The 19,647-nt window shown below is 42.6% G+C and overlaps 1 protein-coding gene across 4 annotated transcripts in view; it reads right to left on the reverse strand.

Moving 5' to 3' along the window:
• amotl1.S (angiomotin like 1 S homeolog) overlaps window positions 1-19,647 on the reverse strand; it is a 92,920-nt gene that overhangs the window by 45,581 nt on the left and 27,692 nt on the right. For 3 of the 4 annotated variants that reach the window (XM_018250351.2, XM_018250352.2, XM_041584576.1), the window contains 2 exons: window positions 7,890-8,787; window positions 1,973-2,261 (listed from right to left, as the gene is read on the reverse strand). In XM_018250351.2, the coding sequence (XP_018105840.1) occupies window positions 1,973-2,261; window positions 7,890-8,787 (1,187 nt within the window). Of the gene's footprint in view, window positions 1-1,972; window positions 2,262-7,889; window positions 8,788-8,887; window positions 8,917-19,647 lie in introns of all 4 variants that reach the window. The other variant, XM_018250353.2, reaches the window with a different exon arrangement.

Genomic DNA, 19,647 nt, shown 5'->3' on the forward strand with positions numbered 1-19,647 from the left:
ATTTAACGTTTAGTGTCCCTGTCTCTGGTGTTTGAGTCTGGCAGCTCAGTAATTCAGGTAGACTCTGAACTGTTACAATTTTGCAACATTAAAGGGCAGATTTATCCATGGCCGAAGTGAAAATTCGAATTAAAAAATTCAAATTTCGAGCTAATTCGACTAGGGAATAGTCCAAATTAGATTCAAATTTGAAAAAAATTAGAATTTCGAAATTTATCATGTACTTTCTCTTTCAAAATTCGACTTCGACCATTCGCCATCTAAAACCTGCCAAATTGCTGTTTTAGCCTATGGGGGACCTCCTAGAACCTAATTTGAGTCAATTGGTGGACTTTGAAAAATCAAGGGTTTTTTTGGGAAAAATTTCGAATGTACGATTCAAATGCGCCAATACTTCAATTCGTATGATTCAAATTCGATCGAAAATGGACCTATTCGATCGAAAACATATTCTGCCAAAAAAACCTTCAATTACATTTCTGTTGGTCTTTTTGAATTCAAATTTGACGTTTTTCAAATTCGAAATTTGACCCTTGATAAATCTGCCCCAAATTGATTTCTCAACAGCATCTCTGGAGTATTAGCTACTATTGTATCAATTCTAACAGCTGCCTGTAATGAAACCCAGAGATTTTGCTCAGCAGGGACAAAGATAAGAAATGGATCAACTAAATGTATCAATTTAGATCAGTTTACAGGGTCGGCGACCCCCCCCCCCTCCAGAGCTGCTTTAGAAGGTAAGAAATTACAACCTAAACCTAAAGCAATAAGTGATTGGTGCAGGACTGTTTAAGGGGCAGACTAACTGCAACTGACCATTTACAGGCAGAATCATGGCAAAATATAAATCTGGTTAGTATTTTAAACCTCTTTATTTCACTAATAATAATATTCACAGGGAACAAACGGTAATTTTTAGGAACATCAGTACACAATTTTGATGTAAAATCCGGGAAAACATTACTTAAAATCAGGGAAAAGCATTATAAATTGTTAAGGCCACAAATAAAAAAAATGTAAAATGTGGGAAAACTTAAAACCAGGACACTTAAAATCGAGGTTTCACTGTATATTATTGAAGATTATCCTCTATTTATTTTAATTTAACAAAGGGCAAGCAAACCCCAGAATAAACACAGTGATACTACCAGTCCCTATACGCCCTATGCATAGGCCATGGAGAAGTAGGAAAGCAGACTAGTATGTTAGGTCTGATCAGAGGACTGCCAATAGGTTGTGCAAAGCAGTATGGCAGCCCTGTGCTTTAACACCAATAAAGCTAGGCTATATCTAATGAGCAGTTTACTTTCGGTTAAACTCCCCATAGACGCAACGATTCTTCTTGCCGAACGGGCGATTTTAGCGAAATCCGACCAATCCTTCGAAATTATCGTGCGGTTAGTGGGATTCGAACGATCGACCATTCTACGATTTTTCGGCCGACATCTGTCAGGAAATTGATCGGCCAGGTCAAAAAAATCTTTGTCGGTCCCAGTGCAATCTATCTATGTCTGAAGGGCCGAGCAGGCAGCTCCCCTTTGTTTTCCTGGCAAATTGGTATTTTTAGTTGATGGACAATTCGTACGATTGTCTGTATCAGACTTCCTGTTTTCATCTTAAACCTCCAGGGCTAGGGCTTGAGCATGCTCAGTTTGCTCCCTCTCCCCTCCCCTGTTGTAATCTGAGCCCAGAGCTATGAGTGAGCAGGGAGAGACTCAGGCAGGAAGTGATGTCACACCAAGCTAATATGGCAGCTGCTATCCTAAACAAATATAGTTTCTAGAGCCGTTTACTCAGGTATGGTAAAGCATCTTGCAGAACAAATATAGTGTTATAGCTTGCACTATTGTGGCTAATCCACTGCCAATAAACTGCTTTGGTAGCTTTCTGTCTCCTTTAAGACAACGGGGCCTTCTACATCATAAGAATGGAAACAACATCACTCAAACTCAGGAGATACTCTGTAACGTACCTTTTGGAGTTTGTCCGTCTTCTCATAACAATTCTGCAAATGATGGCGCAGGGTGTTGTTCTCTTTGGACACCATCTCCACCATCTGCTGGGCCCTCTCCACCATGGCAAAGGCTTCGGGGGGCAGCTGTTGGCTGGGCGATGGAGAAGGGTGGGGTGGCATGTTCATCGGTAACAGCGGCAGGGGAGTAGTAGAGTGCAAGGAGCCACTGATGGACGAGGCCTGCGAGGACATGGGGCTGTGATGCTGCAGAGGTACCAAAGGGAACGGAAGCTGCTGACATTGTCGGCTGAAAATAAAACAGCAAATGATAAAGGGGCTGCCTGTAGTATAGTGGGAGTCGGGAAAAATATATTTAGATGAAGGCGAGATGAACAAACCTGGGAATCAATAAAACCAGTACTTTTTAATTGCTGTATGACGCATGCACATGTTGGAAGCCTGCGCCTCTTTGGCTGCAGCTGAACAGAATGCACTGCCATATGCACCACTCTTCCCAATTTGTTCTTATCCTCCAAGTTTCCTTGTGTGTGTGTTCAATGGCACAGTTTGTGAAGGGCCACGTGGCCTATTTGTTTATGTTGTAAGCGTTACTGCACAGGGATGGTGCACTGATTTCAAAAGATCTGATCTGTAGTTTCAGCCCTGGCGTCATCATGCACAACTACTGGAACATGGGGTACAGGCATATTGCACCAGGGTACCTTGAGGAGGCAGGTCAGATCAGAGGCATCTGAATCGTGAGAATGGGAGATGTTTTGAGGCATAAAGAGGTACTATCATCATTTATTAAAGGGGAACTCCGGCTTCCAAACCAAAATTTTATAAAGAGGTTCACATAACAGAGAAACCCCTAATATACCCATCACAGTTACCCATTTCTTCAAAAAGTATGAATAATTGCCATTTTCTATGCTGAAATCCAGCTGGTTAACAGTTTTGATGGGCGAATTTGGGGCGATTTTGTGCGTTTCGCCGTCCACGAATAAATTTGTGACTTTGCCGCAAAAATGCACTGGCGAAAATTCACCGGCGTTGAAAAAATTTGCCGCCGGCGTCAAAGTGTTTTTGACGCGGCCACGGTTCCAACACCAATTTTGCCGTCGTCACCGGTTAACGGACCCCCATTGCCTTTAATGGGGGCTGACGTCAACTTTAACGCCGGCACTCATTTTGATGCCGGCGAATTGTCGGGACAAATTCGCCCATCACTAGTTAATATTTCTTCTCTTTCTGCATCATTTGAAATCCTGGCAGGGAAGGAGGGACTAAACACTGATGTTACAAATTGTAACAACTTCTCCACAGCTTACAGACAGCATGCAGGAACTACATAACCCACAATGCATTGCACTGGGATGTCCCTTTCCTTATTGAAATCACGTGTGCAGGGAATTGTGGGGTTTGGAAGATGCAGGCTGAGGACAGATGGCTGTTGATACAAAGTAACAATAGTCAGCCAGCTCAGCAAAGTAGTCAGATAGATCAGCAGGAGAGCAGGGGGCTAGGTTTAGGGAATTGTCAGAAACCATTAAAAATCATGAAATATTTTTAACTAATATATATTGCAAAGTTGCTTGCAATTATGTTTACTTTTCAAAAAGCTTTAATTATGTTTTTGTGGAGTTCCCCCTTGACTGCCACTTTGTTCTGCTACCAGATGGCGCATTCAACTAAAACTAGCTGCAACGGTAATATAGAATTGTTGCAAAGGCTCCGGGCATCATTTGCGGTAGCCCTTTCTTTTATCAGTTTTATTCCCTCCCCCTCTAGATGATTGGGTTTTGGATTTATATTTAAAGCGATAACGACACGTTCCTATAAAAATCATAGGAAAGTGTCCAAATCAAGGAATATTTTCCACTAGCCCCCGGCCCACGAACTTTTGTGAAGCCGACCCTCTGACACTGCTAACGGATCCTCTGCGTTGTTTCAGTGACGCTAGGCTGGGGCGGAGCGATCCTTCCTTAGGCTGAAGTCCTGTTTTCATTTGTAATTAGTAGGGATGCGCCAAACCCCCGAATCCTTTGCAAAAGATTCGCTGAATACCGAACCGAATCCAAATACTGCAAATTAGGGATGGGAAGGGGAAAACATTTTTACTTCCTTGTTTTGTGACAAAAAATCACACGATTTCCCTCCCCGCCCCTAATTTGCATATGCAAATTAGGAATCGGTTCGGCCGGGCAGAAGGATTCGGCCGAATCAGAATCCTCCTGGATTCGGTGCATCCCTAGTAATTAGCCTAAGGACCGCACCTCCCCCAGCCCAGCGTCACTGAAACAACAGGAGAATATCCGTTAACAGTGTCGGAGGGTCGGCTTAACGTAGGTTCGCGGGGCTGGGGAACTTTTAGAGCAAACTATTCGGCGTGCAGCACCTCCTTGATATGGACACGTTCCTATGATTTTTATAGCCACCCACTGCCATCCAACATTTGTCCAGGGCCCCTGGCTGAAAAGGTAGAAAATGTATTATTGTAGCAATTACCCTGCCAGGGTGTAAAATGATCACCCGCACTAAATCTCACACCATTCCTCTGCTCCCCAGGGGGAAAGGATGGCAGCCTCACAATTTTGGAAGCTCAGTTCTTAATCAGCAATACTTTAACACAGGATGCCTCCATTGTCTTCTCAGGGGGTCTATGGAACCAGATGAAAAAAACCTAGCAGCGGGGTTTGCAAACTTCGGCCTGGGGAAGTCCAAGCACAACATTGTTATCAGAATAAGATCTGCAAAGCTCTGTCCTCAATGGCAACCAATACAGCACCATTACACAATTGTACAGACAAATGAAACACTTGTTCACTGAGACTTTAGTGCCCTTTAACATTTATGCAGTACAGGTGTGGGATCTGTTATTCAGAATTCTTGAGACCTGAGGGTTTCCGGATATTTGGATCTTCATACCTTAAGTCTACTAGAAAATCATGTAATCATTAAATAAACCCAATAGGCTGTTTTTGTGTGATATGAATGGCTACCTTGCATTACTTTACTCCCTCTTTAACCCACTAAAATGCTGAAAGACTGCCCTTTCCTTAAAATGTAAAGTTTGGCGATACCTTTTATTGGCTGAATAAGCAAAAAGTGCAAGCTTTCGGAGCACCCAGGCCCATTCGTCAGGCAATTCCAGAATCAGAATCATAGGCAAGAATTCCAGCAAACATAACTAACAAGAAGCAAGATCTAAAGGAAATATATGTTCAATATTAACCTTTATCCACAATTCATTTTTCATCAAATTAAACATAAAAGACACTCACTGGATAAACAATGAATGCAACGCTTTGTTGCACAAGTCAATGAAGAAGTATAAAATACTACATAATATCAAGCCTTGATGCTATAAATTATTATGCTATACAAATATACTGTACTTACTGGCTTATTGATACAAGTGTCTGCCATAAGGTAAGTGTTACTCCTTGGCCTGTGGCACGTGGGGCATTTTGACAGACAACTAAAACGATCGGAGGCGTAATATTAAGCCCCCTGCTACCATTATCCAAAGGCCTCTCTGTGACTTCTGGTCTGGAAGACCAGAGATCTTGCCTCTTAGCCTCAGCCCAGCTGGAAAGAAGTCAAGGGGTTCGGCCGAATCCAAAATAGTGGATTCGGTGCATCCCTAAAATATGCAGAAAGTCTTCAGGTTGCAAGCACATGTCCATGGGCTTTCAGTTATACAGAATTGCCCGAGCAGTCTCTTATTATGGGACTAGGACACTTTTTTACATAATGTGGCCAACTCAACCAGCAGGTGAGCTCTTTTCATACAGGGATTTCTATCTCAGTGATCCCTAATACTAGTGATCCCCAACCAGCAAAGCCTTGGATGTTGCTCCCAGTGGCCTCAAAGCAGGTGCTTATTTTCGAATTCCAGGCTTGGTTGTATAACAACCCAGTGTTATGCCAAACTGAGTCTCCGGTAGGCTGTCTGTCCACAGTGGGGCTACAAAATAGCCAATCACAACCTTTATTGATTGTGTTACTCTCCAACTCTTATTACAATCGAATGTGGCTCACGGGTAAAAAGGTTTGGGGACATGTGCCTAATGCTGATTAGCTACACTCACTAGTACCCAGGGCACTAACCCAACTCGCATGCCTTAAAATTCTCACTTAACTTACGAACCTCATACTTCTAATGACATGCTTGTTGGACCTTGTTCCTTTAAACCTGACATAGAGGACAAACATTTGGTCAGGCCCCCTCTTAGCTTATAACAAGCTCATATTGTATATTGGAAATTCAGCTACAGGTCTAAGAATATCTAGGATAGCAAAGAAAATCAGCCCATAGCTAGTCCTAAGTAGCCGCCATCATGCTGGGCTTTCTAGCATATCTAGAAAAGCAAATAGACATCCTCACCAACTGCCCCTTCTGCAAACGCCAAAAGGAGGACTTACCCCACAGTTTGGGAACCATGTTTCTACAGCATTTTGTTTCCACAACTTGACGGATTATACAAACAAGTGTTAGGACCCTGTGGTGCCTTCTGGTACTGCTTTTTGTGTATTACCAGTCCTTTAACTACAGATGCTAAATAATTACAAATCCTGTCTATTTAGAGTCAATAACATTGCTAGTTGTCCTTTCTGCAGAGCAAGTGACACATCACCTTGAGAAAACAAATGGCTTCCACATCAGCAGACACATTTCCACTATATATTCATCTCCTTTGGAGCAATCAAATATTTCTCTCTTCTGTTTTCCTCCTGTAATTTTTCTCATGGCAGCTCCAATTAAATAATCCCAAAGGTACAACTCCTGCAGTTTTGGCTGAGCTTCCTTGGAAGACTGAAAAAACTCATAGTTCCCAAAAACATATCTATCCCAATTGTATATATACTGTGACTCCATTTTATCCAAATAATCCAAATTTTTTAAAAAATATTTCCTTTTTCTCTTTAATAATAAAACAGTAGCTTATACATGATCCCAACTAAGATATAATTAATCCTTATTGGAAGCAAAACCAGCCTATTGGGTTTATTTCATGTTTAAAAGAATTTCTAGTAGACTTAAGGCATGAAGACCCAAATTACAGAAAGATCCGTTATCCGGAAAAGCCCAGGTCCCAAGCATTCTGGATAAGAGATCCCATACCTGTATATATATATATATATATATATATATATATATATATATATATATATATATATATATATATATATATTAGATAGAGCAATTTCAAAGCATGAGAACACATTTTTCAGACACTTGGGAAATACATTAAAATGTAATTCATTTTAAGTGGAAGGTCACACAGGGTGTTTTTAAGTTGTATTTTTAAAATCACCTATTTGAGTGCACAATCTGAAGCCCTACTAAAAATAATGAAATACACACTATAGCCATTCCCACAGGGTGCTTGCAAGCCAACATCCGCCACATCATATCACAATTAGGGCCCAATCTACACAACATAGGTGTTCATTTTGTTGTAATCTACCATCTATTACAGTGTAATGTAATTAAAGGAACCCATATGTATTTTCTACTGAGTTAACATGACAACAGCACCACACTGGTCTGTCATACATGCCAAGTAGGGTTGCCACCTGGCCGGTATTTTACCGGCCTGGCCGGTAAAAACGAGGGATGATCCCAATGTTATTAATAGGGAAAAAAGAGGAAGGCCGTTTTTTTACAGAAAAGGTAGCAACCCTAATGCCAAGTGTTCCCCATGTAACTAGCATATGTTAAATGGCTGCACCAATTGAGTTTTACGTACACAGAGTTATATTTGGATCAGCAGCCCTTACTCATGTCTGAGCCTTGGCTATAAGAAGGGGGTGCTCAACATGTCACCGCATACAGCAGCCCAGTGTAGCAGTAATAATACCTGCGAGTGAAGGAAAACTAAATGAAATATTCAAATAATCAAAAGAACAAGCAGACAAATTGAGTTACCTGGTTATATTATACTCAGGAGGGTGCTGGTATCGTAGAATCTCACTCCTGGCTGGCTGTATGGCTGGAAAAGGTTTAATAACATCCTGAGCCCCAGAATGTTGCTGTTCATTGTAATAATGCCCCTGTTCTTGCATTTTGCTCATGGGACTGACTATCTGCTTAACCTTGGAGGGATAGTCTGGAGGAGGCCCTCTCTGCTCCATCTCTTTTGCCGGGGGCTGGACCGGTGATGGAGCTCCATTTTTAAGCCCCTTGATGCTACCTGAGGTAGAAGGGTGCTGCTTTGCTCCGTTCCTCTCCAGGGACAGCATAATCCTCTCACTCATAGAGCGAACGTGACCCTGCTTGAGCTCTTTAAGTGCTTCATCTTGGTGAGCCTGCCCGCTGCTCGCTCGGCTTAAAGTTGGCCTCCCCTCGGTTTTGGATTTGTGATTAGCCACTAGTCCTGCAACACAATAACCAGAGGTACCAGGTACCAGCTGTTGGCCCCTGAAAAACTGGGATTGAGCCTTGGCTTCTTCATATGTTGGTAGTTCCTCACTGTTTTGCTGGAGCTGAGGGGTCCTCATCGTCTTCTCCATCACGGTATTGTCTACGTGATGTTCTTGCCCCTGAGGTTCTTGCCTTGCTGACTGGTTGACCATTTGTGGGTCTTCTTGAGGGGTATTCTCTGTGGATGAAACAGTATTGGTGACAATATTTGTTGGTCCTGCACTCCCTGTGGCCTGGTGCTGTATAGCCAGGAGGTTCATATTCTCGTTTCGGTTGCCATATCGTAGCTGCTCTTGGATTAACCTTTGTAGCACTGTTCCTGTAGCCACATCTTCAGATCCTCGCATTTCCACCTCTGATATCCTGAGTAAATCCTGAGGTAGGAATCCAGGCAATGGCTCTTCTGTAAAAGAAGCAAAAGAGGGAAATATCAGCATCCTCTCTTTACTACAACTTCAGCATTAATGTATGTGTATAAATATATGTTTATAGGCTGTAAATACCCTTATTAATGACTCTCAGTCTGTATGTCCTGTATGCAAGAAAAAAACTGTCAATTAAGGGGAGGTTCATGCAAAGCCAACATGCAATGTAGCTGCTAATCAGGAAACCAAACACAGGCATAACACAGAGAGAAGCGGTGCTTAAAGGGATACTGCCATGGGAAAAAATGTTTTTTCAAAATGAATCAGTTAATAGTGCTGCTCCAGCAGAATTCTGCACTTAAATCCACTTCTTAAAAGAGCAAACAGATGTTTTTATATTCAATTTTGAAATCTGACACGGGGCTAGACATTTTGTCAATTTCCCAGCTGCCCCTGGTCATGTGACTTGTGCCTGCACTTTAGGAGAGAAATGCTTTCTGGCAGGCGGCTGTTTTTCCTTCTCAATGTAACTGAATGTGTCTCAGTGGGACATGGGTTTTTACTATTGAGTGTTGTTCTTAGATCTACCAGGCGGCTGTTCTCTTGTGTTAGAGAGCTGCTATCTGGTTACCTTCCCATTGTTCTTTTGTTTGGCTGCTGGGGGGAAAAGGGAGGGGGGTGATATCACTCCAACTTGCAGTACAGCAGTAAAAAGTGATTGAAGTTTATCAGAGCACAAGTCACACGACTTGGGGCAGCTGGGAAATTGACAATATGTCTAACCCCATGTCAGATTTCAAAATTGAATATAGAAAAATCTGTTTGCTCTTTTGAGAAATAGGTTTTAGTACAGAATTCTGCTGGAGCAGCACTATTAACAGATTCATTTTGAAAAAATGTTTTTTTCCCATGACAGTATCCCTTTAAACTCATAAAGGCCTGGGTTATAGTGTCTTCTTCATCGGTCGGGCATGCAACCTACAAACTTGCTCTGTGCATGCTTTATAAAGAGAATTACCATTAAAAACACAGTTTTTATCTCATTTTGTCACAGCACAGCCTAAACAATGGACAGGCATCTAAATTTGACCATTACATAACAGGCAATTATATTTGGAGCTAGTGCGGGAGTAGGAATTACTCCCGCTACAATGTCTGTGAAGATAAAACCTTTGTAATTAGACTCATTACGATCATGAAATGCAAACCTATTATGTTTGTCGCATCTTTCACTGAGGTTTCTTTTATTAACAAGGAGATGAAAAAAGATTAAGCCAGTTAATGTTGTTTCACCTTTAAAAACATCACATTAAACCAAGAACTTTTCACCCTCAAATTAACATTTTCAATTGATTAAAACTTTGGTCCTCAGTTTATAATTCCTGTATGTAGAGGTCCCTCAAAAAGACTCACAATGCAACCAGTCAGCTGGCAAAAACCTACTGAGCAAGAAGATCACACAGACAATACTATGGTGGAGAAGACTATGAGACCCCTCAATTCTAGCAAAATAGGGAGGAGCTACTACCAACATATGAAAGTGGCAAGAATCTCATGTGACAATACTATAATGGAAAAGGTAATGAGGGGCCATCATTTCCATCAAAACTGCAAGGAGCTAGCAAAAGTGATGTGCAGATCAGGGAAAAATTAACCTGTACCCAATCCTAACCAGCAAAATTTTGCCATTGTAGGAGCCACACCCAACCCTAGGCCATTACCCTTGAAGTCATGTAGACTCCTTATTGGCTTTCATGACCAACCCCTGCCCATGATAATCGGCCAGTTGTAGGAACTGAAGTTTAGTAGCAACTCTCCATCCCTCCTCTAGATTTGTATTGACTTTTTAATGACTTAGAGCAGGGGTTGGTGTTACTCACCAACCCCTTGGATGTTGCTCCCAGTTGTCTCAAAGCAGGTGCTTATTTTTGAATTCCAGACTTGGAGGCAAGTTTTGGTTGCATAAAACCAATTGTACAGCTAAACAGGGCTTTCTGTAGGCTGTCAGTCCACAAAGGGTCTACCAAATGGCCAATCACAGCCCTTTGTTTGCACCCCTGGGACTTTTTTTCATGCTTGTGTTGCTCCCCAACTCTTTTCACATTTGAATGTGGTTCATGGATAAAAAAAAAAAGACTGGGAACCCCTGACCTAGAGCCACCAAGTACTTTGGAGCCTTCAAAAATAAATCTTGTTACCAGAGACCAGGGAATATAAAGTGTTATAAAAGTGTAATAGGGACAATCATGGAGCTTTATAAGTACACAGTTTCTTTAACACTGTATTCTTGGCATAAAATATATTACACACCGTTTTAATGATGCCCCTCGGGGTACAGATAGCTTTGATTCTAGCACACAGCGTGCTTAGCAGACAGATGAATCAATTAAAATGGAACGTACAGTATATAATCAGCAGATCTGAACCAGAGAGATCAGACTCGTAAAAGAATATGTGAACTGATACTGTCACTGTGAATTTCCATATCCCACTTTGCCTAAAATTGCTGTCATTCCTGGCTAACATTTAAAATGTCTAACACCCCTCCCCTTCCTTTACTGTTGTGTCCCCCAATTTGCAGATGTTGCAGAGATTACTGGGGGTTTAAGGAACCAAAAGGTTCAAACTTTTACCAATGTTTTCCATATAGAACAATGGCACCAGGTCGGGTATCAGCGGAGTAAGCGGTCGGGTTGTGGGTATAACATTCCTAATTCCCTGACCATGGGGGTAGTTTGCGGGTAACCTGCCTGGGTGCATGGCAAATGTGCGGGGCTGGTCTCTCCCACCCTTTCTGGTTCTGCAAGGAATCTTTCCAGATGAATGGGCTGTGGAGTGAAGTCACGGGTTTCACGGGTCCTGGGTCGGGGGCTAAGTTTGACTTATAGGGTACAGGTGCACAGTTACTGGTGCAGAAACATGCAAACTGGAAAATGAGGATCAATATTGATAAATGCAGGTTCTGCACTTTGGCAAAAATAATATAAATGCAAGTTCTACACTAATTGTGCTCCAATTGCCATCCCACCGGCGATTTTCATTCTAGCGAGATTAATCACCCCGAAGAAGAGGAGATTTGTCGCCGGGCGACTAATCTCCCGAATCTGACCGTGTGTCTCTGCCCTTACTATTACAGTGAAAAAGAAAATCATTTTTTTAAAATCGGATTATTTGGAGATGGCTTTCTGTAATAAGGAGCTTTCTGAATAACAGGTTTCCAGATAACAGATCCCATACCTGTATAATTTGGCCAAAACCCTGTGATCCATCAGATAATCGGATATGTTAGAAAAGATGTACAGCACAGAGCTATATCCTTGCACTGTATTTACATAAGAGAAGGCATTCACGTGAAACCCGGATTACAAATAGGCCAATTTGCCCCTTTAGTATTTGCAAGTAAATTCTCAGCCGGATTGTGGCTCAGCTGGAAACAACTTCCTCTGCACAAACCACATTAATTACTTCCCAAAATCCATTTGCAGCAAGATCAATCAGACACTGTTGGGGGGGGGGGATGTATATTTTTAGCACAACTTTAGTTTAACTTTAGTTTAAGCCAGTTACAGCACTAGAACTTCCCTGGTAATAAGTGAAACCCAAACATATTTAATGTATTTTTTCTTTCCCATTAGTTTTGTTTTGTCTGCATCTGAAGGACATTTCTGTATGGAATGCAATAATCACAGGGGCATTTTAGCACAATGTTCCTTATAGTAACAGTGGGATAATAGTCTCTAGGAAGGGAGTGTGACTGTGGGATAGCAGGTATAGTAGGGAGAGATGGTGTCTATAGTAACAGTGGATAATAGTCTCTGGGAAGGGAGTGTGACTGTGGGATAGCAGGTATAGTAGGTAGAGATGGTGCCTATAGTAACAGTGGATAATAGTCTCTGGGAAGGGAGTGTGACTGTGGGATAACAGGTATAGTAGGGAGAGATGGTGTCTATAGTAACAGTGGATAATAGTCTCTGGGAAGGGAGTGTGACTGTGGGATAGCAGGTATAGTAGGGAGAGATGGTGCCTATAGTAACAGTGGGATAATAGTCTCTGGGAAGGGAGTGTGACTGTGGGATAGCAGGTATAGTAGGGAGAGATGGTGCCTATAGTAACAGTGGATAATAGTCTCTGGGAAGGGAGTGTGACTGTTGCATTACAGGTATAGTAGGGAGAGATGGTGTCTATAGTACCAGTGGATAATAGTCTCTGGGAAGGGAGTGTGACTGTGGGATAGCAGGTATAGTAGGGAGAGATGGTGCCGATAGTAACAGTGGGGGGATAATAGTCTCTGGGAAGGGAGTGTGACTGTGGGATAGCAGGTATAGTAGGGAGAGATGGTGCCGATAGTAACAGTGGATAATAGTCTCTGGGAAGGGAGTGTGACTGTGGGATAGCAGGTATAGTAGGGAGAGATGGTGCCTATAGTAACAGTGGATAATAGTCTCTGGGAAGGGAGTATGACTGTGGGATAGCAGGTATAGTAGGGAGAGATGGTGTCTATAGTAACAGTGGATAATAGTCTCTGGGAAGGGAGTGTGACTGTGAGATAGCAGGTATAGTAGGGAGAGATGGTGCCTATAGTAACAGTGGGATAATAGTCTCTGGGAAGGGAGTGTGACTGTAGGATAGCAGGTATAGTAGGGAGAGATGGTGTCTATAGTTACAGTGGGATAATAGTCTCTGGGAAGGGAGTGTGACTGTGGGATAGCAGGTATAGTAGGGAGAGATGGTGCCTATAGTAACAGTGGGATAATAGTCTCTGGGAAGGGAGTGTGACTGTGGGATAGCAGGTATAGTAGGTAGAGATGGTGCCTATAGTAACAGTGGGATAATAGTCTCTGGGAAGGGAGTGTGACTGTTGCATTACAGGTATAGTAGGGAGAGATGGTGTCTATAGTACCAGTGGATAATAGTCTCTGGGAAGGGAGTGTGACTGTGGGATAGCAGGTATAGTAGGGAGAGATGGTGCCTATAGTAACAGTGGGGATGTAGTCTCTGGGAAGGGAGTGTGACTGTGGGATAGCAGGTATAGTAGGGAGAGATGGTGCCTATAGTAACAGTGGATAATAGTCTCTGGGAAGGGAGTGTGACTGTGGGATAGCAGGTATAGTAGGGAGAGATGGTGTCTATAGTAACAGTGGATAATAGTCTCTGGGAAGGGAGTGTGACTGTGGGATAGCAGGTATAGTAGGGAGAGATGGTGCCTATAGTAACACTGGGTGTATTATCCTCAGGATAGGGACTGCAGGAAAGCACAAATGTTATGGTCATTAGGGGAGGCATAGGAGTTCAGTAACGTGCATAAGGCTGATGGCACAATAATAATTTACTCCACGTGTGTATTTCAGCTGGTCTACTAATCCACAGTTACTTACCAGTAGGAAGCATTTAATGGCCAGAAGTCTGATTTTTCCCACAAAAGAGATCCCAGAATAATGGGGAAGAACGTGTGAGCAATCACCTGAACACACTTTAATATCAGCTAATTACATTTCAACATTACATTTCAGGACCATTCAAAGCCACGTTTCTAGTCAAGCCAAACAATGGGATTTAGTGTTTGAGCAAACTGAGAGATATGCCAGAGGCTGAGCTGATGCATGTTTCCATTATCAATGCTCTAGAGGTCAACTGGAAGGAAAGGTCAGAAGGCCCATCACTCATTCCTGCAGACCTCACAGGGAAGTCAACTACCCATTAGATTTCTGCTAAACACTCTCTGCTGATTGGCTGATATGGCGGAAGCTTTGTTATTAGTACTGTTTATTTTTATATCAGGCTGCTTCTGAGTAAATGATGATGAGGGGTCATTCGTGTAATTACTACACACACAGACTCAGGGAGCTTTCTAAAAACATGACAAAATAGTTTAGTAAAGTGCTACTTCCCCTTTAAGTGAGATAAAGCTTTCCAGAGATACTTCATACAGGCCTGGGGCACATATCTCTTATTCTACTGACTCACACTTTGCACTTTCTTTTTCTAGCTGCTCCCAGGATACTAAAAATATCCCCGAAAGCATTTTCTCAGGCTCCAAAGGCATTTTTAAAGGAACAGTAGGACCCATGCACAGCACAAATGCCTCTGAACATTCGCTGATCGCAAAATGATTTCCCATGAGATCTCAAATTTATAGGCAAGAAAAAGAATGTATACAGAATGCCTTGACTATATATATTGAATATATAACCCTTTCCCTGGCAAAGAATGCATAAATAGAGGAAGATTATGCTTGGCATGGATCATCACTGTCATGTTGGTGTTTTACCTCTAGTCTTTAGTTGCCCTTTAAAGTAGCTACTATAGTTCATACAAACAAGCTGCTGTGTGGCAATGGTGGAAATAGAAAAAAAAGTCTATATGGCAAAGGTAAATAGTGGATAACAGAGCTTATCTGCTATCTGCTTTGTAACCTGAGCCTTTTCTCCTTTGAATGGCTGCCCCCATTGCTACACATCAGCTTATTTATATCAACTATAGTAGTGTTTCTGAAGCAAAAACAGCAGTTTTACCAGTGCAGGGCAACACTGTATTATATTTGTATTACTTTAAAACACTTTCATTTTTTGATGTTATTGTTCCTTTAAGTCACAAAATGTTCCACTAATTTAATTACATACATAACTTCCCCTTTATCTCCCAGTAAATGGCGGCAGTGTAGAATGGGTTTCAGCAAAGAAAAACAAACAATGTATAACCTGGAAGGACCCCTGATGGAGCCTGAGGGTCAGAGCTTCTGAAACCCGTAGATGTGTAGGCACAGTGTAAAACATAATGGTGTGGTCTCTCTAAAATTAAAACATTACCTGACTCTGATCTCCAGCACATATAGCAAGCAGACAACAGGTAATGAGAAAATCAACGGACGCATTTCAAACCTTGCTCATTCCCCACCTTGCTCATTTCATGCACAATGAAATTACCTTGCACATTCACAGTCTGGGCTAATGAATTGGTGTCATTCAGAAGTGAGAATGAGTGCATTAAGGTGATTTAAGGGATACTGTCATGGGGAAAAAAAAAAATTCAAAATGAATCAGTTGATAGTGCTGCTCTGCACTGAAATCCATTTCTCAAAAGAGCAAACAGATTTTTTTTTGAAATCTGACATGGGGCTAGACATTTTGTCAATTTCCCAGCTGCCCCAAGTCATGTGAATCAGAGATGTTTTAAGTGGGGAACACCTATATCCCAAAGGCTAAGCAATCCTTGGGGAGGGGGAGGGGATTTTATTTCACTTTGGAAATAAGAGAGATTAGAGCTTGCAATGGGGCAGCATTGCCTCAATATCTGAAAACTGGATTTCTAAAATGACAAAAACCAACATGCTGCTCTTAAACATGTAACAGGACTCTACCAGAGTGTATTTTTTTTCTCCCAAAAATTCAATTGTTCCCCCCCCAAGGCAAACACTCTAAGGGCAGTGCACTGGAATAGTTGCACAAAGAAGCTTCTCCAGTGGAAATAATGAGGAGCCGCTTTCTTTCAGACATGTAGGGACATTTGCACTGCAGACATGCTAATGAGCTCTCCAGTGGAATGCGTCTGGCCCCATTAGTCTCATATGCATAAAATGCACTTACATACCAACAGGAGGGGGCCAATGCCAGGCAGCACCACTTGCCCACCTCCCAGCTGACTTTAAAGCACCAGCAAAGCAAAAGAAAATGTTTATTTTTCACCTTATTCCCTGAATGTCTGGGCAAACGTGGCACCTTGGTGGCAGTCGTTCTGCATAGAAGATTTTATTTGCCCTCTGGGTGCATGCGGCAAAGTTAATATCCACCCCTTCACCAGCTGGTTAAACCTCAGGTTGGCCAGGTATGGGCACCTTAAAGTCAATGTATTACTTACACCAATGCCAAAAACCAACAACACAATATCAATGGCACAGCGCCGTTTCAGCCTTAGAGGCAGCATGTTAAACGATGAGCAAAATACCCAAAAAGTGATGTGCCAGTTCTTAATCACTGCAACAAAAATTAAACACACAAGGCAATCAAATGCATTAAATCCTGTGTGCCTTTGGATCTCTTTTTATGGAGCATTATACGTGAGGTGGTCAAACCTCTACCTCTGTGCACCAGGTATCTTTACCTTAATTTAAGTTAGGGTGTGCGAGAGCCGATTTTGTTGCAGTGATTAAGAACTGGCACATAAATTTTTGGATATTTTGCCCACGGGTTTAACATGCTGCCTCTAAGGCTGGAACAACACAGTGCGCTCCTTCTGATCCGCGCAATGAGAGGAATCGCAGGCATCACGTTGGATGCACTGAATCTAATATAGGTAATACAAATGTCGCATCTACAAACTGATTGCATCCGACACGACTGTCGGATGCGAACTCTGCATGTTGCGTCTTCAGTCGACAGTCGTGTCGGATGCAATCCGTTTGTAGATGCGACATTTGTATTACCTATATTAGATTCAGTGCATCCAACGTGATGCCTGCCCTTCCTCTCGTCGCATCGGTTCGGAAGGACGCGCACCGTGTCGTTTCAGCCTTAGACGATGAGCAAAATACCCCAAAAGTGATGTGCCAGTTCTTAATCACTACAACAAAAATTAAACACACAAGGCAATCAAATGCATTAAATCCCATGTGCCTTTGGATCTCTTTTTATGGAGCAATATACGTGAGGTGGCCAAACCTCTAACTCTGTGCACCAGGTATCTTTACCTTAATTTAAGTTAGGGTGTGCGAGAGCCGATTTTGTTGCAGTGATTAAGAACCGGCACATAAATTTTTGGGTATCTTGCCCACATGCTGCTTCTAAGGCTGGAACAACACGGTGCGCGTCCTTCTGATCCGACGCGATGAGAGGAAGTGCAGGCGTCACGTCAGATGCGCCAAATCTAATATTAAACAAATGTCACACCTATAAACTGATTGCATCTGACACGACTGTTGGATGAAGACGCAACGTGCAGAGTTCGCATTTGTAGATGCGATATTTGTATTACTTACATTAGATTCGGCGCATCCGACGTGACGCATTGCTCTTACTCTCACTGCGTCGGATCGGAAGGACGTACACCGTGTAGTTCTAGCCTTAATACTTGTAAGTCCCCTTCCCCCACCCAGGTATTCAATATCATATCACTCCTACCTGCCAGACCCATGAAAATCTTTCATGCTGTTGTCTCTCCAAAGTTCTTTTAGCCATCTACTGGGATGATTTTGGAATCATGAGGGGGGCTATCTGGACGGTTCGGCACCAAAGCAATTCACCAAATTTACCATTTGAAGGCAGATGCCACCATTATTGGATGAAATCAGCCGCATTATCTGCCACAAGATAGCAGTGGCTGAACTCAGTACCATGTACCAACCAACCAAATATTCTAAATGTAAAATGCAGCCAATGGCTTGTTACTAAGGGGAAACTGGACCAGAGCAAGCTTCCCATTGAAGTTACAATGTTTTCAGGTATAACCTTTATACAGTACAACACTGCCCAATTTAGTTTTTATGGAGAGAAAATAAACCTGAAAAATACCAGTTTCCCTTTAAAAACTGCTTGTTGTGGTTTCTTTATCCCCCCCCCCCTCCGATAGATCCCACCAGTGCCAAGCCAACACTGAAGGGTAATTTTACAATGTCCCCCCCCCTCCACTTTCACATCCTGCCCCCTCCTGCCTCTCCCTTCCTTCCTGTGTTCCTACAAGTACAGACACACAACCCCCCTCGCAGAGTCCCCAGCACCCTTACATTACCCAGCATCCTCCAACATAACCCATCACCCTCCACCATTACCCAGCACCCTCCAACATTATCCAGCACCCTCCAACATCACTCATCACCCTCCAACATTACCCAGCACCCTCCAACATCACCCAGCACCCTCCAACATCACCCAGCACCCTCCAACATCACCCAGCACCCTCCATCACCCAGCACCCTCCAACATCACCCATCATCCTCCACCATTACCCAGCACCTCCACCATTACCCAGCACCCTCTAACATTACCCAGCACCCTCCAACATTACCCAGCACCCTCCTACATCACCCATCACCCTCCACCATTACCCAGCACCCTCCACCATTACCCAGCATCCTCCAACATTACCCAGCACCCTCCAACATTACCCAGCACCCTCCAACATTACCCAGCACCCTCCACCATCACCCATCATCCTCCACCATCACCCTCCAACATCATCCATCACACTCCACCATTACCTAGCACCCTCCAACATCACCCAGCACCCTCCAACATTACCCAGCACCCTCCAACATTACCCAACACCCTTTAACATTACCCAGCACCCTCCAACATTACCCAGCACCCTCCAAACAGCATCTGTTCATAATAAATGATGTGTGCTCTAGCAATCTAGCGTCCCTCAGTAACAATCCACTGCTTGTACTATTAGTACTACAGGTATGGGACCTGTTATCAAGAATGCTCGGGACCTGGGGTTTTCTGTAATTTGGATCTTCATACCTTAAGTCTACTAGAAAATCATGTAAACATGAAATAAACCCAATAGGCTGGTTTTGCTTCCAATAAGGATTAATTATATCTTAGTTGGGATCAAGTACAAACTACTGTTTTATTATTACAGAGAAAAAGGAAATCATTTTAAAAAATTTGGATTATTTGGATAAAATGGAGTCTATGGTAGAGGACCATTCTGTAATTCGGAACTTTCTGGATAAGGGGTCTCCGGATAGATGTACTATAGACTTTTATGTGACATTTATTTTACCTGTGATACAAATGAAAGCATGGATAACGAAATGTGAAGCCCCCCCTGTCTTTATACCTGGAGTAAGGGATAACAACAGTTGCAGGGTCACAGAGTGGCAGCCAAAAGCTGCCCAATATAAACACATTAAATAACCTACAATCGTGTATAACTATTGGCCACAAGCCTACACGTCCCGA

The sequence above is a fragment of the Xenopus laevis genome, chromosome 2S, assembly GCF_017654675.1.
Source record: "Xenopus laevis strain J_2021 chromosome 2S, Xenopus_laevis_v10.1, whole genome shotgun sequence".
Lineage (NCBI taxonomy): Eukaryota > Metazoa > Chordata > Amphibia > Anura > Pipidae > Xenopus > Xenopus laevis.